At 43.3% G+C, this 26203-nt stretch overlaps 2 protein-coding genes and 1 pseudogene across 4 annotated transcripts in view; 2 read left to right on the forward strand and 1 right to left on the reverse strand.

Moving 5' to 3' along the window:
- Positions 1-26203, forward strand: part of Speer4cl1 (spermatogenesis associated glutamate (E)-rich protein 4C like 1) — a 204568-nt gene that overhangs the window by 91141 nt on the left and 87224 nt on the right. The window contains exons 2-5 of one of the 2 annotated variants that reach the window (XM_063278571.1): positions 64-223; positions 1409-1552; positions 5444-5606; positions 6322-6817. In XM_063278571.1, the coding sequence (XP_063134641.1) occupies positions 64-223; positions 1409-1552; positions 5444-5606; positions 6322-6351 (497 nt within the window). In that variant the 3' untranslated portion in view covers positions 6352-6817. Of the gene's footprint in view, positions 1-63; positions 224-1408; positions 1553-5443; positions 5607-6321; positions 6818-26203 lie in introns of those variants that run through there. The other variant, XM_063278573.1, reaches the window with a different exon arrangement.
- Positions 1-26203, reverse strand: part of LOC134483277 (uncharacterized) — a 211961-nt gene that overhangs the window by 51712 nt on the left and 134046 nt on the right. The gene's annotated exons all lie outside the window — the stretch shown is intronic.
- Positions 17617-19351, forward strand: LOC134483461 (DNA-directed RNA polymerase II subunit GRINL1A-like; annotated as a pseudogene).

A 26203-nucleotide genomic window follows, 5' to 3' on the forward strand; every position in this document is an offset into this window, starting at 1 on the left:
GTGGTCTGTGTATGCTCTATGCATTCGCCCCATGCGGGTTCACTTGTGTTCTTCTACCTACAGAGGCCTGCAGACAGACGTCATCCCCTGAAAATGTCCTAAACAAGGTGCAGGCCAACGAGGAAGAGGAGAGGCTGAATAGAGAACTGGAGCTAACTACCAAGGAGAGAAATGAGCTGACAGATCGCCTCCTTTATGTGACAGGTGGATCCATGAGCAAGAGGTATGCATTGCTCCAAACAAACGACCTTGTTCTAAACCTCATCTCCCATAGAGAGGAGATTCAGAACCTGACCCTTAGTGAGGAGTGAGTTTGGAAATGGACTCTCTGATTCCACCTGTTGAAAATCTGAACTTGTGATCTGAGTGAAGAATTCAGGGATAACGTCACTGGAGCATGAGTTCCCAGTGTACAATTGGAAAGCCCTTGACAGGTGGCAGTTTGCAAGGTTCTAGGTGCTATGAGTTTGTGGACAGTGTTTGTACTTGCTAGGAAGGTGACTGAACGCTATCATCTCATGGCAGCACCCTTAGGTAACAGGTCCCACATTGTTCATCTCCATGCTTAACTAGAAGGCCTGAGGCTCAGGCCTGTTCCTTCTTGTCTGTGTGCCTTAAACACTGAGACAGTAATGGTGCATACATTTCTACTGATTCTCATTGTGCTCTTTCCATATTTGTCTCTCTTTCTCATTCTCTGAGTCTGTTTACTTTTCTTTTCTTGTGGGTGTGTCCCAGTTTGTGTGTCTGTGTGTTCACAGGTCTGCATGCATATGTACAACTTTTATATGTTTCTATGTCCCCTGTCCCTTGGAATTTAGGGGTCTGTTTTTTGACCTCAGGATATACCTGTATAATAGTTTCATGGAGGTGTAAGTGCTTTATTTTGGAAGCCCCACTTTCAACAGTACAGTTCTTTGCCTGTGTGGTCACATTTGTCTATACACTTGTATGCCTTGGGCAGATTATAAGTTTGTGGCAATATCTGGTCTTATCTCCAGAATTATGTGTACTGTCTGCCTCTAGAATATTAGTTATTCGGCTTGTAGCATTCCACTTGTCAAAACAGGAAAAATGAAATCAGAGGTTTCTGGATGTGTGTGTGTGTGTGTTTGTGTGTGTGTGTGTGTGGTTGGGTAAGCTCTGTGGCCTAGGCTCTTGACAGCATAACAGGTTTGAATGTAGATCCAGCCCTCCTGATTGAAAAAAGTGAGCCAGGGAACCCTTTATCTGGGTGCTTAGCTTCTGTTGTCCTGGGCACACAATTCCAAGTTTCTGAAGCTGAAGAAGATCCAAATATGTAGAATTCAGAAAGTGTCCTTCCAGGGCTGGGGTAGTACAGGACACAGACTGAGTTCATATAGTCCTAAACCTCGATGTTCATTGGGTTCTATCTTCCTGGGGCCAGCCCCTACTTCAGGCCAAATCCATTTTATGAAAACTTGAAGATAAAGGAGAAAGAGGTCATTTCATTACTGCACAACTTAGACACAAAGAACATTGAACATCGTGAGAAATTTCAGGAGCTCAAGAAGGAGATTAACTTCTATCGGTAAGTACTGGTCAGAAGGGCCCCTCACTTGTGGAATATCCATTGCTGCCTCTCTTTGTTCTGGACTGGAGAGCCTGCAGCTCTGGGTCCATGTCTTCTGCTGTTTAAATATCACTGTGCCGTGGGTCTTTTGGACTCAGTTTCAGTTCCATAAGAGACTGTGACTTCTCAGCACAGTGTCTATGCATCTTTAGAAGGCTCTGGATAGAACTATACTGATTCAGGCATCAGAGTGTTATTAGGCCGACCTGGGCCTCTGGGGTCATATCAGGTTTAACAAAGCTCAATGTGTGGACCACATGGTTAGCATGACCTCCCTTGGTTCTACTGTCCTCTTGTGGATGTTTACTGCCTACTAATTGATATTGCCCCGATGCATTGGGCTTTCATGGATAGTTGTAGATCCCTTGTTCTTTTGGAGAGACATGGACTGTTAGGTGCTTGGGTCACAGAAACAATTTATTCTTCCCTGGATTGGCCGTTTGCTGTTTGTGGAGCAGACTTACATGTATGGAGATGTATTCTATGAAGTCTTTATGGGTATCTGGGTCCTGGTGGAGTTTGTGGGATTTGGCAGTTGGAATGGGAGGAAGAGGCTACAGGATCTTACTATGCAGAGTGTGTTTCCAGCAACCTGCACAGCCGGCTCCTGATGGACCAGGCATGTATGAAGAAGAAGTTGGTCACATTGAAGCAGGAGTGCAAGGAGTTACAGCGATATTTGTTTGAGTTGAACCCGAAGGATGAAGACGAACAGGAGAAGACCAGAAACCTCCAGACCCAGCAAAATGTGGTAGGAACAAGCAGCTGAGTCAGATTAACAATGTCTGATACCATTTGCCTATTAGATACATCTTTGCTTCCCGTATCATCTTTCTAATGTCCCCACACCCAATCAGCCATCCTCTTCATGTGATAGAGTTATTCATTGCTCTGTCTATGCACAAGTATTCTGGGATATTAACCACTTTTCAGAAACTGAATTATGGGCAATTATACTTCTCTGCCCTTTTTGAAACTGCAGTCCAGAAATGGTGACAGAGGAATAACATATCACATGACTGAAGGCAGCAACTTGACAGCTGGTATGCGTGTCCCCACCATATCCGTGTCTTAATAGCTGCCTTCTTCTCCCAGGCCTCAGGAACTGCAGGAGACATGGCATAGGACGGATCCCAGGAAGACAGCCCCCTGAGGAATGAGTTTCTCTCTCAGGAGTTCCCTGTGACGACAATCCTCACAGTCAAAGACTTTTTGTGGGTGAATATTCTTCTTCTCAGATAATTTCCTCAATGTTTAGAGACCCTACATTTATGTATCCTTATGCCAGCCTGTCTGGTTGAGGTCTTTCTCCTTTCTCATACCGACAACACCATTTGAGAGACATCTGAGGAGACAGCCTTGACGTCTTGTCCTAGAGGAGAAACAGCACTACAACTGTGTTTCTAAATGTTCATTAAGAAAATGCTGTTAAGAAATGTTTTTGGTTATGATTTTCATTGAAGTTTTCTTTTTGTTATTTCATAGTTATATATTCTTGTTACTGTTTTTCATTTTTTATACCATTTTAGTTGTTCATTTTATGCCTGTTTTTTGTAAATTGTATTCCTTATGAATAAAAATTGATTTGTAACTCTTGACTCTTAAGACCATCTTATTCAAGGGTCCTTTGCACTCCTGTAGACTTAGATCTGACAACTGGATATGGATCTTTGCATGGTCCAGGCAGCATGGGTAAATAGGGAATTCAAAGCCACCAAGGGGTACACAGGGTGATAGTGTCTTTTGTGTGGATAATGTGACTTTTTTTATGGACACACACTTTATGATGTAATCACTGACATACTGTATCCATGCTATCATGTATTCTGCTCATCCTAGTCTATATCAGTCTACAACACACATTCCTTATTGACTGTGTGCACCAGATATTGAGTAACACACACTCATGCCTGTAGAGCTGCAGAAAAAATGACAACTTTCACAAAGGAATATAGAATAATCCTAATGGAGAACCATGTGCCTCAGTTTTTCTTACAATACAGCATTAGTATTAAACCAGAAAGATAATGACCATCAACGTCATTTTGGGAAATAGGTTTTTATAGGTGTTGTTTCACTTGATCATTCATATGCTGTGTTTTTTATTGTTGCTGATTATATTTATTTTTATCATTTAACTCAATGGATCTTTTTTTTTCAAATGTATGGATGTATGTATGCACTCCTCAGTGCATTTCCCTCATGATCCAAAAGAGGGAATAGCATTCCCCATTGTAGATGATTGTTAGGGACCATGTGGTTCTTCTGAGAGAGCAGCAGATGCTCTAACCTGGGAGTCATCACCACAGCTCCTGTAGGTAGTTTTTGTCCTTCCAGGGCATGTGCTAAACTAGATGGACGCCATCATCTCCCATTAAGGAGAGAGATCTCAGGAGATGTGTATGTACAGGTGGTTGAGCGGTGCCTGCTCAATGTGGTAGCCTGCTAGGAATCCACACCGGGCTCTGGTGCCTCCACTGCTAATTGTGCATTCAGCATCATCCTCCAGCATCACTCAGTTTCAATTCCAAACAGATCTTTCACTTACTATCGATGATTATATACATTAAGCACATCTGATAAAATACTGAAGAGACTAGCCTCCTTCTACAGGCCAACTTGGCATAATGAATTCTTTTGATAGAAAGCAAGATAATTATCTTAATCTATGCAGTTTAGGGAGGTCCTCAAGAGCATCCATAGTGAATGCAGACTGCAGCTGTGACCACATGTTTCTTTTGCAGAGCAGGTCTGTGCTAGCCCAGAACTTAGGGGGGACAGTTCATGTTTCACCTTTTACATGGAAATCTGTGATTGTATTGAGAAAGTATATGTTCCACGTGACTCATTTCCAATTTATGGAATTAAACTGACTTACTGTGAGTGGAGGTGACTCAGAGAGATAAAGTGAAGAAGAATAATCCAGTATGTCTGCAAACAGATGCTGTCTCATTAGGGCTTTTCAATGCTCAGCAGCTGGAGAAGCAAGGGAGAGGCATTGGTGACTCTCATGCTTAGGTCCTCTAGTCATTATAAGCTGAGCATGACACAAAAAGGGTCATAGTTATCACACTAGAATCTAGTAACTAGATTTAACCAACCTATCACATTAATGCTGTGTTTGGTGGTATTTTTTGCCTTGAGTACCTGGAAGAGGCTTGGGGTTTTCTAATCCTACTCATAATTTATTATCCTTCCCAACACTATGGGCTTTGTTCTGTTAATGCTAACAGCGGCATCCAATACCTAGGATATTTTCTACTGACATGTGTGACGTGAGACAAAACAGTCCCTGTCATCCCTCACCTGAATAAACTTCCTTAGAGTTCAGTGTAGTTGGAGGGTCCTTCTTTCCTCTCCAAGATCGAGAAACATTTCCAGTCTTCAGACAAGTGTGTCAGCCATTGTCCAGTGACTGTCTTGAGATGTCCACAATGTCAGCTGAGTGAGGGCAGGGCAGGGGAGGGCAAGGCAGGGCATTGGGGCAGGTTTAACAAAGCTCAATGTGTGGACCACATGGTTTGCATGACCTCCCTTGGTTCTACTGTCCTCTTGAGGTTATTTGCCGCCTACTAATTGATGTTGCCCCGATGCATTGGGCTCTCATGGGTAGTTGTAGATCCCTTGTTCTTTTGGACAGACATGGACTCTTATTGGTGCTTGGGTCACAGAAACAATTTATTCTTCCCTGGATTGGCCGTTTGCTGTTTGTGGAGCAGCCTTACATGTATGGAGATGTATTCTACGAAGTCTTTATGGGTATCTGGGTCCTGGTGGAGTTTGTGGGATTTGGCAGTTGGAATGGGAGGAAGAGGCTTCAGGATCTTACTATGCAGAGTGTGTTTCCAGCAACCTGCACAGCCGGCTCCTGATGGACCAGGCATGTATGAAGAAGAAGTTGGTCACATTGAAGCAGGAGAGCAAGGAGTTACAGCGATATTTGTTTGAGTTGAACCCGAAGGATGAAGACGAACAGGAGAAGACCAGCAACCTCCAGACCCAGCAAAATGTGGTAGGAACAAGCAGCTGAGTCAGATTAACAATGTCTGATACCATTTGCCTATTGGATACGTCTTTGCTTCCCCTATCACCTTTCTAATCTCCCCACACCCAGTCAGTCACCCACCTCATGTGATAGAGTTATTCATTGCTCTGTCTATGCACAAGTATTCTGGGATGTTAACCACTCTTCAGAAACTGAATTATGGGCAATTATACTTCTCTGCCCTTTTTGAAACTGCAGTCCAGAAATGGTGACAGAGGAATAACATATCACATGACTGCATCTCCCTATCACAGATTGGATGCTATGAAGAGTTTTGAACGAGTTCTTGGTTGTGTGACAAAGGTCATACAGGGGTCATGTGATGGTTGGAAGCACCTTGTAGGGATAAGAACCAAGTGCAAATGGCAAATGAGTCCTGGTCATTGGCTTTGATCTGGGTATCATGTGGCCTTCTCCTTTCTTCCTGCACCCCAATCAGGTCTCTCCCCATTTCCCCATTCTTGGTTTGCACTGGTAGAGTCTGAGGAGCAGCTTGTTCTCCCACAGTACTGTGAGTGTTGCTGGTGATGTTCCCCATCCTGCATAGAAAGCAGCAATGATTTCAGTGAAAAGATCAGTGCTGTCTGTCCAATGCAGCTGAGGGGACAGAAGGCAGCAACTTGACAGCTGGTATGCATGTCCCCACCAAATCAGTGTCTTAATAGCTGCCTTCTCCTCCCAGGTCTCAGAAACTGCAGGAGACATGGCATAGGACGGATCCCAGGAAGACAGCCCCCTGAGGAATGAGTTTCTCTCTCAGGAGTTCCCTGTGACGACAATCCTCACAGTCAAAGACTTTTTGGGGGAATATTCTTCTTCTCAGATAATTTCCTCAATGTATAGAGACCCTAAATTTATGTATCCGTATGCCAGCCTGTCTCATTGAGGTCTTTCTCCTTTCTCATACGGACAACACCATTTGAGAGACAACTGAGGGGACTGCCTTGACATCTCACGTCCTAGAGGAGAAACAGCACTACAACTGTGTTTCTAAATGTTCATTAAGAAAATGCTGTTAAGAAATGTTTTTGGTTATGATTTTCATTGAAGTTTTCTTTTTGTTATTTCATAGTTATATATTCTTGTTACTGTTTTTCATTTTTTATACAATTTTAGTTGTTCATTTTATGCCTGTTTTTTGTAAATTGTATTCCTTATGAATAAAAATTGATTTGTAACTCTTGACTCTTAAGACCATCTTATTCAAGGGTCCTTTCCCCTCCTGTAGACTTAGAACTGACAGCTGGATATGGATCTTTGCATGGTCCAGTGAATTCAAAGCCACCAAGGGGTACACAGGGTGATGGTGTCTTTTGTGTATGACTTTTTTTATGGACACACACTTTATGATGTAATCACTGACATACTGTATCCATGCTCTCATGTATTCTGCTCATCCTAGTCTATATCAGTCTACAACACACATTCCTTATTGACTGTGTGCACCAGATATTGAGTAACACACACTCATGCCTGTAGAGCTGCAGAAAAAATGACAACTTTCACAAAGGAATATAGAATAATCCTAATGGAGAACCATGTGCCTCAGTTTTTCTTACAATACAGCATTAGTATTAAACCAGAAAGATAATGACCATCAACGTCATTTTGGGAAATAGGTTTTTATAGGTGCTGTTTCACTTGATCATTCATATGCTGTGTTTTTTATTGTTGCTGATTATATTTATTTTTATCATTTAACTCAATGGATCTTTTTTTTTTCAAATGTATCTGGGCCACTCCTGAGTGCATTTCCCTCATGATCAAAAGAGGGAATAGCATTCCCCATTGTAGATGATTGTTAGGGACCATGTGGTTCTTCTGAGAGAGAAGCAGATGCTCTAACCTGTGAGTCATCACCACAGCTCCTGTAGGTAGCTTTTGTCCTTCCAGGGCATGTGCTATACTAGATGGACATGATCACCTTCAATTAAGGAGAGAGATCTCAGGAGATGTGTATGTACAGGTGGTTGAGCGGTGCCTGCTCAATGTGGTAGCCTGCTAGGCATCCCCACCGGGCTCTGGTGCCTCCACTGCTCATTGTGCATTCAGGATCATCCTCCAGCACCACTCAGTTTCAATTCCAAACAGATCTTTCACTTACTATCGATGATTATATACATTAAGCACATCTGATAAAATACAGAAGAGACTAGCCTCCTTCTACAGGCCAACTTGGCATAATGAATTCTTTTGATAGAAAGCAAGATAATTATCTCAATCTATGCAGCTTAGGGAGGACCTCAAGAGCATCCATATTGAATCCAGACTGCAGCTGTGACCACATGTTTCTTTTCCAGAGCAGGTCTGTGCAAGCCCAGAAGTTAGGTGGGATAGTTCATGTTTCACCTTTTACCTTGAAATCTGTGATTTTATTGAGAAAGTATATTTTCCACGTGACTCATTTCCAATTTATGGAATTAAACTGACTTACTGAGAGTGGAGGTGACTGGGAGAGATTAAGTGAAGAAGAATAATCCAGTATGTCTGCAAACAGATGCTGTCTCATTAGGGCTTTTCAATGCTCAGCAGCTGGAGAAGCAAGGGAGAGGCATTGGTGACTCTCAAGCTTAGGTCCTCTAGTCATTATAAGCTGAGCATGACACACAAAGGGTCATAGTTATCACACTAGAATCTAGTAACTAGATTTAACCAACCTATCACATTAATGCTGTGTTTGGTGGTATTTTTTGGCCTCTTAGGACCTGGAAGAGGCTTGGGGTTTTCTAATCCTACTCATAATTTATTATCCTTCCCAACACTATGTGCTTTGTTCTGTTAATGCTAACAGCGCCATCCAATACCTAGGATATTTTCTACTGTCATGTGTGACATGAGACAAAACAGTCCCTGTCATCCGTCACCTGAATAAACTTCCTTAGAGGACAGTGTAGTTGGAGGGTCCTTCTTTCCTCTCCAAGATCGAGAAACATTTCCAGTCTCCAGACAAGTGTGTCAGCCATTGTCCAGTGACTGTCTTGAGATGTCCACATTGTCAGCTGAGTGAGGGCAGGGCAGGGGATTGGGGCAAGGCAGGGCTGGGCAGGGTATTGAGGCAGGGCAGGGCAGGGCAGGGCATTGGGGCGGGGCAGGGCGGTGCAGGGCAGGGCAGGGGACTGGGGCAGAGTCCATGAGATGTCAGTGGGCAACAGGCCAGCTGGGGCTAGTGTGGGTACAGGGCTTCTAGTGTGGGTGTGAGAGGAGGAAATTAGGAATGGTCAGATTCTGATGCAGCATATAGGCGGGAAGCAGCTTAGACCATCTCAGTGCCATATAGGGACATTGTAGACACTGATGGGCAGTGTGGGGATGGTAGGGTCCCATATACTGCTCTCTGCAGGTGTCAGGAGAGCATACAGTGGCTCTGTCAGACTTATGACAATCAGGCAGGCACTGGGTGCAAGTGAGAATCATGGGACAAGCCCTGTCTGCAGCCTGGATTTGGGACATTCCCAGGTGCCCCATGGACTGCAAATAAAAAGGCAAAGGACACAGGGAAGCCAGCAATTCCCATGCACATGACATAAATACTTGTAGATCTTTCTAGAATTTCCATAGACTATCTGTCACTAGTCCTCATTATAGAAGGCACCAACACTCTGCCCTCTACTTCAACTTGGTGAGACAGCTATTCTAACTCCAGCAGGAAGGCCTCAGGGAAGACAGTAAGAACTCGCAGGTGACTCCTTTTACTATTGAAACAGGGTCTTCCTATGGAGCCCAGAGTGGCCGTAGGGTCCTAATGCTCCTGCCTCACAGTGACTAGAATTCCAATCCACCCTCAAGAGCAGTTGATTCATCACTAGATCAGACTAAGGACATGTGAGGCCCCAGGGTGCTAGGATTACCAGGGTCCTAGTAAGTTTCTCCAGCCTAAATTACAACCTGAGTCAGTGCTGCTATTTGGGACACCGCCTGATGCCCAGTGACATCACACCTTGGAACTCTTTGTCAAACATAAGCTGTTATGGGAATGAAGTACCCACACAATAAAAACTGGTCTGGAGGGGTTGGGGAGGTTGGGGATTTAGCTCAGTGGTAGAGCACTTGCCTAGGAAGCGCAAGGCCCTGGGTTTGGTCCCCAGCTCCGAAAAAAAAAAAAAAGAATCAAAAAAAAAAAAAAAAAAAAACTGGTCTGGATACTCCTAGGTCAAGAATCCCCTGTTGGAAATGCTTTGGACCGCAAAATTTTAAATTCTAGATCCTTCTGGCTTTTAGAAGATTTATAAATACAAAAAAAGAAAGATGGGCATAGTAATTTAAGCCAGTGATCCCGGTCATTGGAAACTGAGTCAGGGTGATGGAAGACTGTAAGTTCCAGGGCAACCTGTGTTTCAAGAAAAAAAAAAAAGGCATGGTGAAGATTCCACTCAAGTAGAAAACAAAAGGGTTTCACCTGGGCCCTGCCATCCACTGGTCAGCACTCTCATTACCACAGCCACAGGCAGACACTGGGGAACATTTCCCACTGTCTCTCTTTGGGATGCAATCCACCCCATGATTCTATGTGAGGAATCCCCCAAAGGTTGCATCATGTGAGGGACCTAGAAAGTTCCAGGATTGGGAGAATTTAGGAGTTTATAATTAGGGATGATCTACAGCTGTGGCAAAGCCTTTTCCCAGCACATGGCAGCCCTAGGTTTGTCCCCAACAGTAAAAATAAAATCCCCCAAAATAATTCAAACAAAATGTCCTGAAGCCTGCGCCCTGACCAGTCTCCTCAAAAGTGCGCAGGAACCTGGGTCCACATTTAGGACCCAGCACGACCTCTGTGACCCGTGAGAAGGGATCTAATATGGGAATTAGTACAGTATGACTTATCCTTGTGGATACCTTTGGTGACAATAACCACCTACCCCTGAAAACCCATCTACCTGGGGGGGCTCAGCACTCATGTCACCCAAAAAGCCCAGATCCTAGGGCCAGCATGGGCAAGTGGTGAAGAAAGTTTGTTTCTCGTGAACATCAGTTGCTGCTCCTGACCTGACTCTATCCTCAGGAGACAATGTCACCCCAGAAAGTGTGGGTGTCAACGGCTCTTCCCAGGCCAAGCCTGGGATATGCTTAAGTTCCACAATGCACAGCAGTGCTCACTCTAGAGCTAAATGTTCTACAGCTGAAAGGGGTGGGTGCTCTGCTGGCCACGCCCCTCACCTGCAGTATTTACTGCACTCAGAGTGGTGCTTCAGATGTGAGGGACTTCTTGAGGCTACTCCCATGGAGAATGGCAGATTCATCAGAACGGGGCACAGGGTGAGTTCAGAGCACAGCTGGGAGGAATTTAGGGATGCCAAGCCATGACTAAGACCAGATCCTGGGCTGACAGGCAGTTGAGCTGGAGAACTGGCATCCAAAGAGTGACTGCCTGAATTCCTCTTAGACCAAAAGCCCTGAATCTGAGCTACTTTGGTGCGTGCTCCTAAGTGGGGTCCCAGACACAGCTCAGAATTGGGGCTGTGCATGGACTTTGGTGCTGGCAGCAGGTGGCTTAGCCATAAAGTGCCGAGCTTTCCCATCTGTACCCACTCAAACTGCTCTGTTTCATTTTAGGTGTGTTTGGTATAGTTTTGAGACAGGGTATCTTGTAGCAGCCCAACTCGCTTTGAGCAACACTGTAACATAAAAATAACCTTGAATTCAGGATCCTCCGACCCCTCTGTCCCAAGTCCTGGAATTAAGACCTCCAGCTGTGACCATTTTACTGCAGCATAGGATCCATCTGTATTAGAGTGAGCTTTGGAAATACTGGAGCTCCGACTGTTCCTTAGAATTCAGGTTTCCTTAATTCTTAGCAGGAGTTTTGTGATGATGCTGATGAGAGAGTCAGGAGTTACACTGGGAGAGGTAACAGTCCTGGCAGCCCTGAGTGCGCAGTGAAAGTCAAGACAGAAGCCTGCTGATTAGCACCTGAGTGAAAGTGGGAGGATTCAGAGTTCAAGAACAGACTCAGTTACATACCTAAGACCATATTGCAACATTTTTGTTTCATTTTTGGCTTGTTTTCTTTGAGACAAGGTGTTAATTTATAGCCCTGGCTGTCCTGGAACTCACAATGCCTCTACCTCCCAACGGATGGAATTAAAGGCATGTGCCAACATGCACTGCCACTAATTAATTTTTAATTAAACATGCTGGCACAATCCAGTAATCCCAGTGCTTAAGAGGCTGAGGCAGGCAGATATCTGGCTTCCTGACAAGTCTGATCTACAGAGAGCCTGTCAGAATAGCCAGGGCCAAACAGAGAAACCCTGTCTCAAAAAATAAACAACAAAATGAATTTGTTTTAAAGAAGAGAGGAACTATTTAACAGAATTAGAGGCAGAGAACCAAAAGGTAAAGGGCAGTGCAGAGTCTAGCTTCTGAGATGAAACTGGACACCATGGGGTTAGGGTGGGGATTCTCATCTTGGACTGGGAGACAGAGGGTGACTTCAGGCATGGAAGGCTCAGTCAGTCATTAGTCAGGATTCTCAATCAAGAGGGTGTTGTAAGATCCAAAATGTGTGAGCAGTGTTCTGCATGAGACTAGAAGAACCCGCCTACCCATACAAAACAGCCAATGAAGATTAATCACAAGCATACGTCTGGAGGTCCACAAGAGGTTAACGTCCACTTTAGTGTGGATTATTCAGAGCACAGGTGGAGAGGAGTAGAAGAGCTGATGGTGGCTGAGGCAGGAGAGGAGTTCGGGTGTGAATTTGAGCCAGTAAAATGGAGCTTGGAGGTCGGGCAGAGCAATGAGAGGTCTAACAGCATAGCTGTTGAGATCCTTCAGATTAATTTGTCTTAAGAGCCTCATGCCATAGCCAAGGGCAGGAATAGATCTGACTATTGGGTGGCTGGGCTCACATAGCCCAACAGGTTTGGCCTTGCATCTGTGGGATTCCAAGTCTCTCCCTTTAGACACAGCCATGGAGAAGGTGTAGCAGTGAAGGTGCAGATGGCTTTGCAATGCTTGGCTTATGGTGTTGAGTACTTCATGCTCCACAGAGCTAGGGAATGTCCTAGAAGCCAGGGAGGCTGAGCCATGAGGAAGACAGGTCTCCAGGAGAGAGAAATGATAACCAAAGTCACTAAGAACTTCCTGAATCACAGTGTCTGTTAAGCATATATTTTATTTACTTACTTTTATGGGCCTGAGTGTTTCACCTAATAAATGCTTGTGCACAATGTGGTATGTGTGGTGCCCGTGAAGTCCAGACTGATTCCCTAGAACTGCAATTACAGCCTAATAGGAGCCACCATGTGGGCACTGGGAACTGAACCCTGGTCTTCTGCTCTTAGCCACTAAACCAACATTCTCTTCAGCACACCCCCTCATTGTATTGTCATTAAGATTTACCCATTTAGCCTTCAGTATTTGAATTAATGAAGATGTGACAAGAGTCATAGTTACCATGATGGTTCAGGCATAGACAGGCAGGCATCTCATTGTATACAAAATATAAATTCATTCTTTCTTTCTTTCTTTCTTTCTTTCTTTCTTTCTTTCTTTCTTTCTTTCTTTCTTTCCTTCTTTCTCTTTCTTTGTTTTACTCTTGGAAACAGGGGTTTTTTGTGTAGCTGACCTGGAACTAGCTCTGTAGAGGGAGCTGGCCTAGAATTCACAGAGATCTGTCTGCCTCTGCCTCCCAAGTGTTAGGATCAAAGGCCTGTGCCACCACCACCACACATCCTTCTGTTTTAAAGGAAAAATGTAGCCCTACATGGCAGCACGAGTTTAGTCCCAGTATAGACATTTTTCTAGAGTTCCTGAAGGGCTTGCTGCCTTCCCCTTTAGCCCTGGCTAACATGAGAGCTCCACACCTATGGGGTTTGCTTCATAAGAGTCTGGAGGATGAGGGTCACAGGCTGATATATCTGTGTACAGCAAAGGATGCCTGGTGAAGGTCAAGTGGGTACAGATCAGCAGGTAAAGGCTCTGCCACCCAGCCTCATGGCCTCAGTTTGATCATGGATGAAAGCAGAGAACTGAGTCCACATTGTGTCCTCTGCTCTCCATGTGCATATCATGGCACAGGAACACCACAAACTACATAAAATGTAAAATGCTGAAATGCTGACAGAAGAGGCCTACGGTAGGCGCCTCCTACACCTGAGACTTCCAACCCCGAAAAGCAGGAGGTAGAGAGTGAGGATGCAGAGTGCACACAGGTCAGGACAAGGCCATGTTACTGAAGCCTCCATGTGTGGTGAGCAGGCTCTGGGGCACCATGAGGGACATCAGGAGCTTCTGCACTTTATAGAATTACAGGGTTCCATGTTACCTCACATGCCCATGATTTGCCCCCTACTGCAGGGAGAAGCCAACACCAGAAGCCTCCAGCTCCCAGCCCTGCTTTTGCCATGTAGGTTGATCCAGAAGAGCTTGGAAGTCCCTGGACCTGGAGTCTCAGGTGGTTGTGAGCCACCTGACCCGGGTGCTGGAGACTGAACTCAAGTCTTCTGCAAGAGCAGCAAAGACCCGTGCGCTGCCTTGCCCAGCCAGGGCTGTGAAATGGTGTTTATTTTCATCTGAACAAACCCAACAACAGTTTAGGTCCCTAGAAGCCACATGAACCTGGATGCAGTAGAGTCTGTCATCCAGCCCTTCCCACAGGGAGATAGGAGCCTAAAGTGGACAGTCTCTAGGATTAGGGGAAGGGCTAGCCTAGCATACACAGCCATGGACGAGAGGTAGAAGGTGAGGACCTGTGCTCAGGTTGTCCCTGACCTTTACACAGGCACATCAGTACCTGTACTCACAGAAACACCATACAGACATAGGTGAGAAAAGAAATAAAACAAACAATATTGAAAATACAATATACTGGGGCTGGAGGGATGGCTCAGTGGTTAAGACCACTGACTGCTCTTCCAGAGGATCTGAGTTCAATCCCCAGCAACCACACTGTGTCTTATAACCATTTCTAATCTCATCTACTACCCTCTACTGTTGTGTCTGAAAACAGGGACAGTGTACTCACTCATATGGACAAAATAAATAGTTTTTGTTTTAATCCTTTTCTAAAAAAAGAAACCCATCTGTGACACATGATCATTGTGTGATTCCAAATGTCGCTAAGTCAGTACAGTCCTATTGCTACATGGTCCACCAGTTGTGTCAGCCTTGGTAGTAGAGTGGCACAGTTGAAAAGATGCTGGTCACAGTGACCAGGCAGCCTAGAAAGCTAACCATGAGCAGAGAAGGCTGTGCTGTGTCCTAGTCCTCTACCCCACACTGCCACCTCATCCCTACGAATAGAGCAAAAAAGAACAGATGAGGAATCTTCCAGGTTTCTTTCCTCTTTGACTTCTTTATTAACCTAGCCCCTGTGCTACATGTAACCTTGTCACATCCTCTGTGCCATCCCTAAGCCCACATACCTGTCAGATAAGACAGGGATCTTGCTTTGGGGAGAAGCTCTGGTCCCTCTCTGTCCTAAGAGGCTCTGAGCCATCGCTGAAAGAGAGTCCTCTGAGGATTGAGGGAAGTCCATAGCCCGTACTCTGACTTCCAGGAAGGTTTGAGGAAGGTGGTCCTCTTCTTGTGGTTCCTCTAGTAGGAGCGGCCCACACTTGGGCCCAGCTCCCACTATCAGGAAAAGACAGGTGGCTCTGGTCTTTGCACAGCTCCAGCGGAATGAACAGTGCATCTCTCCTCTCTCTCTTGCAGGAAGTCTCAGCCTCTGGTGCAGGTGATGTTCCCAAGGCAAAGGAAAGGGAAGTGCAGAGTGAGGACTCCCAGGATCCTTTAAAACATTGTCTGCATTGTCTTCATTAATTTTTATGTTTAATTTTTATTCCATGTGTATTGATCTCATTGTAGGGGTGTGCATTCCAAAGCATGAGTGTTGAAGGTAGAGCAGAAAGCATGGGAGTCACTTTATCCTACCGCATGGGGTCCCAGGCTCTGAACCGGGTTGTTGAGCTTGTCTACAAAGAGCTTTCATACTGAATTTCCTGCTGGCTCTGATTTCAGGGAGAGCGTCTCATAGAGCCCAGATTGGCCAGTAAACTACTGATCATCCTGCCTCAAGTATTGCCATCTAGTTCATGAAAGGGTTGAGTTATTGAAACGAGGGACTGGGGATGGGCAGAGGTGCATGACTGAGGCTATCTCTGCTCAGTGGCATGCCTTTGGGGACTGATAGTTTTCATCACTGAGATGTCATTTGACTGCAGTGCTCCTCTGGAGAGAAGGAATCTCTTTTGCCAGGGCATCAGGCTCTCCAGACAGGCCTGGAAGGTGGAGGTCTAGAGGCCAGGCCTGCATTCCTCTTCAGAAGCTGCATTTACCACTCTGGACAGTGCTATAGCACAGGGTCACATATCCAGTTCTACCCTGAGACCTGCTGATAAAGAATGTCTATCCTGGGACAATGTCTATCATCGGTTCAAGGTGTGGCCCAACCAACTTATTATAAAGGATGATAGTGGTTGGTTGAAAAAGGCAGTAACTTTCTATGAACCATATATTAAGTTTTTATGTATATTAAAATTAACATTGGAAAGAACGATGGTAGGAGAGGAAGCTGGAGGACAACTGCTGCAAATGCTTGCTTTTGAAAATGCTAATGAAGAGTATAGGAGAGCATAATTACCTATAAAGGAGACTGGGGATATTAATGCTTATATGAAGGCATGTAAGTATATCTTCTCTGAAAATGGAAAGATGCATTTTTGGCACGTATTGATCCAGATAGAGTTATTAAATTATACATTGAAATACTCTTGAATATCCTATAGGCACTTTAGCTCAAGATGAGTTGCCTTTAGAATGGATATATATTAAATTTAACTTTAACAAAACATTAACAACATATGAGGAACAAATTTCTTTAATTATTCAGCAAGGCATACAAAGACCTGTTACACTGTGGGGATATGATTGTGCTGCTTTTGTTTTCTCATTAAGCAAAAATAAAGTGGAATATTTAATGCAGACGTCTGAAGTTTTTCAATTAGCCATGATTTCTTACACTAGAAATACTGAATTTCATTTTCCCCATAGTAAATTCTGGGATTGCTTAAGAAAACAAAAAAAAATGTGATACATACACTAATTTCTGTTGATCCATTACCATCTGCCGTTACTGTGTTTACAGATGGCTCCAAGACCAAAGATCTAAGACAGATGGCTTATTGGACCAAAGATAAATTTTGGGGACAAGAATCTTCTTTTGGGTCAGTACAACAAAATGAAGTATTAGCAGTAATTAATGTATTGCCGGATTTTACTCATGATGTAAAAATATTATAGCCGAGTCAGCTTATGTTGTAGGAGTAGTACAGAATATTGCAACTGCTGTTGTTTCTACATCTAAGCCTATATTAAATGTTATTCTCACATATTAAAGGACTATTGTTATTCTGAAACTCTAGAATATTTATTACACATATTAGATCACATCCAAGATTGCCAGGATCTTTAACACATGGCAATCATATGGTAGATCAATTAGTGGCATTTGCTACCCCAGAAGAAAACAGTCATAATCATGCCAATACAGGATATTTGCATATTAAATATAAGGTTCCCTATTCTGAAGCCAAACAAATTATTGCTAATTGTGGTATTTGTAAGCCTTCACTTATAAAATGTATTCCATCTGAAATTAATCCCAGAAGAATGCAACCTAATACATCGTGGCAGATGGATGGAACCCATATTTCTGAGTTTGGTCGCCTTTCATATATACATGTAAGCATAGATAATTTTTCAAAATTTGTATGGGCTACACCATTGCCAGGAGTACGCACTGCTCATGTTATACAGCATCTATTGGAAACTTCTGCTGTTATGGGACCGCCTTCTAAAATTAAAACTGATTATGGACCAACATATATTTCTTATAAATTTAAACAATTTTGTCGGCTCTTCCGGGAAAATGGCAACTCCTGCACGTGCTCCAGAGTTGCCGCTGCCCTGGAGCCTGCAACCTCCATGGGCCTTGCTGGGGAACCCTGCCTGCGGGGCCAGCCTCAGCCCATGCACAATGTGCTCCCTGCCCCGCGGCTTCCAGCCCCCAGTTCCTGAGGATGTGGCGCGGCAGAGTTTGGCAGAGCTGCGGGAGAGGTTGAGGCGCCAGGAGAGACTTTTGCACAAAGAAAAATTCATTTGCAAATTGCCCGACAAAGGTAAAAAGATCTCAGACACCACTGCCAAACTGAAAGCTGCCATTTCAGAAAGTGAAGAGGTCAGAGGGAGAACTGAACTACTTCATCCTGTTAGTGTTGACTGTAAGCTAAGGCATAAAGCAACCACAAGAGTTGACACCGACATAGACAAGGCCCAGAATTCTGACCTGATGCTTGATACTTCATCATTAGTTCCTGAATGTTCGTCAGTAGACATTGAATCATCTAAAACAACCTCAGAAACACAGGGACCTACACAGCTCACTCACAAAGGCAATGAAGAGACTTTGGAGACTGGCTGCACAGTGAGTACCAGCCCGTCTGTCCGCATCACAGTCCAGGCTCCCCCATCTGAAGTTAATAAACATCTCCCCAGCATTCAAGTCAAGCAGAAGAGATTTCCAGCAGCTTCGACAGTCTGTTTATCACTAAATTGCAAAAGATCACAACTGCAGACCAGACTGAACCCTCAGAAGAAAACACCAGCACTGAGAACTTTCCAGGACTGCAGAGTGAGACTCCTAAGAAGCCTCATTACATGACAGTGCTAGAAATGCGAGCTAGAAACCCAGTGCCCCCTCCTCATAAGTTTAAGACCAATGTGTTACCCACACAACAGAGTGACTCAACAAGTCATTGTCAGAGGGCTCAGTCTCCTGCTTCCTCAGAAGAGCAGCAACGCAGGGCTGGGCAGCATCTTGATGATGTCACAGCAGCTCGCCTTCTTCTGCTCCACCCCCTGCCTGCACAGCTGCTCTCCATAGAAGAGTCTCTGGCTCTGCAGAAAGAGCAGAAGCAGAATTATGAGGAGATGCGGGCAAAGCTCGCAGCACAGAGACTAGCCGAGAGACTGAATATTACAATGCAGAGCTACAATCCAGAAGGGGAGTCTTCAGGGAGATACCGAGAAGTGAGGGATGAAGATGATGCCCAGTCCTCGGACGAATGCTGAAAATGACTGAAAATGAGCACTGGGAGATCCCGGGAGTTGACTGTTGAGCTTACATTGTCTCATCCAACTTCCTAACAAGTACCAAGACAGTGTCAGACCTTGTTGAGGGACAGCAGTTTAAGTTACACAAAGGTAGCTACAAAATAAGAACCCAGTTTGTCTTTCAGAAGATGATCTTCACATGCTTGAACAGTTCAATATTTGAACATTGTGTTTGGCCGTATTGTGTTACAGTTTTGCAGTATATTGTGCATTGGTCTGATATTTTAGTGTGAGTAGAACACACGTTTTCTTTAAGATATCTGCTTTTTCCTTCTTCGTATTCTTATCAGATAGTACTGCTTACACCCCTTCTGGTGAAATACTTTGTTATCCCAGGCACCTAAAGTGAATTAGGAAGGCCTGGTCCCCTCACTCGAGAAATGAGGGGAGCAGTCTAAAGAATGGTACACATGCTTGCATGGACACATTCCTGAGACGCTGGATGTGAAATGCCGCACACAACACTCGGGAACCACCACCAATGTGTCTGCTGCTCTGTCCTCTCTTGGGGCGACTGCTGTCACCTGTGATGAGGTTAAGGAGCACTTGGAAGAAGTGCTGGGTGGGGAGGGTCTTCTGAGCTGGTGTGGGGAACTGCTCCTGGCTGCCCTAGGCTTGAACTCATTGCCATCTGGGATGATAGGTCCCTGTACAGGATACTCGTGCTTGGTAAGTAAACCGGTGTTTTTCTAAGAGTTACGGTTGAATTGTCAGTTAATTGCTTTTTTTCATTGTTAAACCCACAGAGGTGTTTACAGGCTGCAGAAACCTCAGTCCTGTATGTGTACATTTGTGCTTTTTAAAATGATTATATGATCATTTTCAGCAAAGGTAACAATGTTATCAAAAAGCCTTTGTCTATTATGTGGAACTTGTAAAGGAGAAATAAAATACCAATCAGAGCAAAAAAAAAAAAACCCATTTTGTCAATGATATCATATTGTACATATTACTGGTATAGAATACCATCCACAAGGACAAGCTTTTGTTGAAAGTGTTCACCATATCCTGAGATGACAAATTATAAAATTAAAAAGGAGGAAAAGAGATGACCTTACACAGCCTGAATGGAGTTGGCATACCAGTCCCAGAGTAATATTGGCATAAGCATTATTTTTTATTAATCTTCTTAATTTACCACAAGGTGAAGTTATATGCAGAGCAGATAGACTCTTTATTGGACTTCTCCCTGAAGGCATGGAACAGACAATATGGATAAAAATTGCCCGAGATGCTGAATGACAGGAAGGGACATTACTGTATGTAGGGGAGAGGGTTTTGTCTCCTTACAGGATGGGGGACAATTCTGGTTACCCGGGAGACGGATCCAAGCACAGAATGATAAGAACCTCTCCCTACCCTCAGAGGAATCCAGTTAAACCAGCTACATTCTTTCCTGATGGATGTTCTCCGGAGATGAAGGAGGTGTCCTCCATTACTGAGGCCCTGGCTTCTCTTAGTGTCGACAAACGACAACGGAGAAGGATCGATGCAGTGACAACCCCATTACCTAGGTGAAGCGATTAAGCACTGAAAGGAAAACTATGTTGTCTCCTGTAGGAAAGTCCTTTACTGCTGAGCACGTATTGTTAGCAGTGTGTGCTTTACTCACGGTTTCTTCTGTTGCAGCCAATGCGAGTTATCAGGGTTATATTCCTTGTCCACCTTTATTTGAACCTGCTACTTGGGGGGAAACAGATGTGGTTTTATACACCACCCCAAGCATTTTATCATCTCTTTGGAATAATTTGACCTTTTGAATAGACGTGATGGAGCTTTGTATAATTTTCCTTATGCTGGATTAAAGATGCCTTTGTGTTTAGGAAAGAGACCAGGCCTACAAATGGGTTATTAAAATTGGCAATTACCAGGAATAATTGTTACAGGCTCCAGGATTGACAGCTTGGTCTATAACCAAAATTGGAATAACATTACATTTGTTAGCGAGCCAGTATATCCTATTTGTGCTTGGTTTACTTATGTAGGCTTAAAATATCTCCCATGCAATTGGAAATATTGCCCTGGCATGTTTGGAAAAATTATTGAAGATAAATGAATAAATTGGGGTCCTTATGGCCAATTATTAATACATGTTCAGAATGGAATGTTACCACTTGTGATTTGTCAAATGTTACCAGGATGAACTGAGAGGAGAATGAATGCCTTAATGGATGCTTGCTGATGGAATGTGGAGATGGAGGCATTGCTGATGTTCGACTGGCCTTTGTGGAAGATCCTACTGCATTTCAAGCTCATTTGTGGAAGACTGTCACTGCATTAAAAGAAGATGTGCTTGCTAATGGAAGCTTTTCTGGGACACTCAATCTGCCTCTCAGTATAGTTTTACAACATTTAAGAAAGACAAGGTTACTACTTGTATTCCTATGCCATGTTTCTTTTTAATAGGTAGATTTAATTTTGCTAATGGATTTGCTTGTACTAACTGTCATTAGTATCCATGTATTAATTCATCTATTCAGTTTAATATAAATCAATATTCTATTATGATATTCAGCAAAAAATATATGTATGGATGCCTGTTAATTTGAGACATCATTGGTCTCAAGATCCTCTTAATTATATGATTATTGAATTTTTTAATAATCTGCTGAGGAACAGTAAAAGAATTATTGGAGTTTGTAGCTACTATTTTAAGCCTTATTTTTGTTGCTACTTTGGCAGCCATTTCCAGCATAGCATTAAAAACATCTATTGAGACAAAGCATTTTGTTGAAGACTGGCATAAAGATTCACATGAGTTATGGATAGAGCAAACTAAAACTGATACTAGACTTCAACATCAAGTAGATGTTTCAAAACAAACAGTAGAATGGTTGGGTCGAAAGATGTTATTTATTGAAAAATATGAGGATTTAAGATATGATTGAAATCCTACTACTTTTGTGTTAACAAATATATGGATAATGATACAAAACATGATTGGAAGTTAATTCAAGCCTATTTGGAAGGTAATGAAAGTGCTACAAAAGCAATTAATGCCTTGAAATACGATACTCGAATGTCTTTTGGTAGACAGCTAGAAGATACTACCCCTATGGAAATAGCTAAATTATTGGCTGATCAATTGACAGGATTAGATCCCAAGGCTTGACTTCAAAGGATTTTCCATAGCTTGGGAGGAGCTAGTTTTGCCATAATCTTATGTACATTATGTATTATGTTGTTTTATTTTTACATGATTAAACCCCTACAAAGACTTTTGCTATGTTATGGAAAGTGTTTCTTTTAAAACAAAAGAAAAAAGAAGGAATTGTTAAGACATACAGATGCAGCTCCCAGGCAGGGTCAAGAAAGGCCTGGTGACAGATTCAAGTAGGGGCTGGAATGCTGCCCTGGAGAAGAAAATGTTTTCTCACTTGGCCTTAAGCTATGTTCTGCTATGTCCTGTTTCTGTGGAAGTGGTTCTAACGCTCTCTCGGTAATGGTGAGTATATTTTGATTATAATAAGAGAGGTGACTTGTTTTATGAATATTTTGAGAAGAAGCCTTTGTTTATTCGTATTTCTTTGTTTAGTTTTCCCTCAGTTGTTCCTGGTATCCTGGGCATAATGATCTTATGGTATCTTGACAAAATGAAAATTGTAGTTATTCATATTCCCAGATATAGGGACTAATAAAGCTTGCAACTGTGTGTAGTTGCTTCTGCCTTTGCTGTGCACCCCCTGTGTCCTGGGGGTATGCAACTGTACCCAGGGCCCCCAATTCAATAGACATTGACAATGGGTCATCCCACAAAACACAGAAGCATCTACCGTAGTAAAAAATGGATATTTTATTGAATGCACACACTAACACTGATTGATCACATCCATGTAACTACTGAAGCTTTTTCTGCTCTCTGTAGCGGTGATGTCAAAATCTTACTGAAAACCATGCACACCCGGTTTAGGTTGTATTAAAGTAGCCCACGATTTCAGTGTTCCCTCCAAGGTGCCATGGGACAGCAGTAGCATGAGTCTGCATGCACCTCGACAGTTTTCACTAGGGACTACACACACACACACACACACACACACACACACACACACACACACACTTTACTGACATGGTGCACATTCTTTGCACACAAGAAAGAAAGTGAGCAGTAATGAAAACACAACAATAATGGAATTGGTGGAGGGAGCTGTGGGGAAGCTGGGGCTTAGAGTTACTTAAAGGCCCTATGCAGGCTCTCCTTCTGTTGGAGGAGAAACTTCAAGTGCAATGTGGCTCTTTATTTTCTTTCTGTAAAGCACAGAGGGTTAGGGTGGAACACAGGGCTTTGAGCATGTTCGGCAAGTGCAGTCACACTGAATTAAATCCTAGGGCTGGAACCCTATTAATCTTCTACAGAATTACAGAGCAGCCTGGATGAAGACTCTCAGCTGAAAAGGTAGACATCTCAAGACAGGCACTGGACAATGGCTGACAGACTTGACTGAAGACTGGAAATGTTTTGCTATCTCATAGGAAAAGAAGGCCCCTCCTACCACACTGTACTCTAAGGACAGTTTATGCAGGTTAGGATGACATGAACTATTGTCTCATGTCACAGATGTCAGCACAAAGTATCCAAGGTATTGTATGCCAATGGTAGCATTAACAGAACAAAGCACACAGTGTCATGAAGACATAAATCATGAGTTTGTGTAGCAAGACCCAGGCCTCTTCCAGGTTCTTAGATAGTAACTGAGAACCTCAAATACGGTAGTGATGTGATAGTGTGGGGGTGAATCTAGTTACAACTAGTTTCTATTGTGACACAGATGACTCTTTTTGTGTCATGGTCAACTTATAATGAATGACTAGACCTAAGCATGAGAATAACCAAATACTACATTGCTTCCCTAGCTGCTGAGCTTTTAAAAGCCCTGGGGTGACAGCAAGCTTTTGTGGACATTCTGGATTGGTCCTTCTGTACTTTAACTCTCTGAGTCACCTCCACTCTCAGTAAGTTAGTTCAATTCCATAAATTGGAAATCTGTCACCTGGAAAAAATACATTCTCAATAGGATCCCAGATTGTCCATGGAAAACGGTTACCTTGAACTGTCCCACCAAGGTTCTGGGCTTCCACAGGCCTGCTCTCCAACAGAAACCTGTGTTCACAGCTGTAGGCTGCATTCACTATGGATGCTCTTGAGGTTCCTGCCTAAACTGCTTAGATTAAAATAATTTTCATGCTAACAAACAAAACACTCATTATGCCAATCTGGCCAACAGGAAGCTAATTTCTATTCTGTATTTTGTCAGATGTGCAGAATACATATGGTCATCATTGATAATAGGTGAAAGATCTGCTCTAATATGGACACTAAGTGGTGCTGGAGGATGATCCTGACCCACAATGAGGAGTGGGAACACCAGAGCCCTGTAGGGATGGCTGGCAAGCTAACACATTGAGCATGCACAGCTCAGCAAATTTCCTGTGAACACACATCTCCTGAGATCTCTCTATTTAATTGGAGATGATCCTGTCCACCTAATACAGTACATGATGTGGAAGGACAAAAGCACCTGCAGTAGCTGTGGTGATGACTCACCACAGCTAGATAGAGCATCTGCTGCTCTCTCAGAAGAACCACATGGACCCTAACAATTGGGTAAAGCATGTCAGTGATTACTTCATAAAGTGTGTGTCCGAGAAACAGCCACATTATCCACACAAAAGACACTGTCACACTGGGTACCCCTTGGTGACTTTGAATTCACTTATTAGCCCAGGATCCATGGAACATGCAGAGATCCATCTCCACCTGTCAGTTCTAAGTCCACAGGAGGGGACAGAACCCTTGAATAAGAATGATGGTCTTAAGAGTCAAGAGATAGAATTCAATTTTTATTCATAACAAATACATTTTTACAACAAAACAGGATTAAAACGAATAAATTAAAATATTAAAAATTTTTGTAAAGATACAAACAGTAACAAGAATATATAAATATGAAACAACAAAAAGAAAATTTCAATTAAAATCATAACAAAAATATTTCTAAACAGCACATTCTTAAGGAACATTTAGAAGCACAGATGTATTGCTGTTTCTCCTCTTGCAAACATAATGAACGGAGGTGCCCCAAGTTGTCTCTCAAGTGCTGTTTTCTGAGAAGAAAGTAAGACCTCAATCAGTCAGGCTGGCTTAGTGTTATATAAATTTAGGGTCTCTAAGCAATGACAAATTAACTCTGAGGAAGAATACTCATCCAAAAAATTTGTTACCATTCAGGATGTTTGTCATCAGGGACTCCTGAGAAAGCAACTTATTCTTCAGGAAGCTCTCTTACTGGTGTGTGTCCAATTCCAGCTCTCTTGCACTTTCTGAGACCTGGGAGAGGAAGGCAGTTTTTAAGACACTGATTTGGTGGTGAAATGCAAGGCAGCTCTCAGAAGGCTGCCTTCTACCACCTCAGTTCTATTGGACAGTCGACATGGACATTTTAAGTGATATCATTATTGCTAACTCTGTGGGCAGGGCAAAATCTCCAGAGAGCCTCAAAGTAATGTGGGCTGCCAATATGGGACCCAGACTTATACCAGTGCAAACCAAGAACAGGGCAATGGAAAGAACCTCATTGGGTTGCAGGAAGAAAGGAGATGTCCATATGTCACCAAGGTTAAAGCCAATGACAAGTACTAATTTGACATTTGCACTTTGTTCTTATCCCGCAAAGGTGCTTCCTACACAAGAAGTCACATGACCACAGAGTGTCATTTGTCAAAGAACCAAGAACTTGTTCAAAACTCTACATAGCATCCAATCTATCACGTGGATATGCAATAATGAGGTATGTTATTAATCTGTCACCATTTCTATACTGCAGCTTCAAAAAGAGCAGACAAATATACTTGCAAAATAATTCAGTTTCTGAAAAGTGGTTGGCTTCCCAGAATACTTGTGCATAGGCAGAGCAATGAACAATTCCATTACATGAGGTGGTTGGCTGGTTGTGAGTGTAAATTAGAAAGGTGGTAGGAGAGAGCAAAGATGTATCAAATTGGCAAACTTTATCAGATATTCTTAAGCTAACACAGCTGCTCATCCCTACCAGATGACGCTGGGTCTGGACGTTGCTGGTCTTTATCTTTCTTGTTGAAGTCAACCAAATATTTCTGGTTCAGTGCACAATCAAGATGTACCTCCTTGCTCTCCTGCTTCAGTGGGACCAACTTCTTCCTACATGTGTTCTCCATCAGGAGCTGGCTGAGCAGGTTTCTGGAAATACAGTCTGCATAGTAAGATCATGCTACCACTTTCTCCCATTCCCACTCCCGAGTGCCACCAACTCCACCAGGACCCAGATACCCGTGAAGACTTAATAGAATTCATTTCGATACATATAAGGCTGCTGCACAAACCACAAACAGTAAATTCCGGGAAGAATAAATTGTTTGTTTGGCCCGAGCACCAATTAGGGTCCACATCTCTCAAAAAGAACATGGATCTACAACTG

Source organism: Rattus norvegicus, chromosome 19 (assembly GCF_036323735.1).
Source record: "Rattus norvegicus strain BN/NHsdMcwi chromosome 19, GRCr8, whole genome shotgun sequence".
Lineage (NCBI taxonomy): Eukaryota > Metazoa > Chordata > Mammalia > Rodentia > Muridae > Rattus > Rattus norvegicus.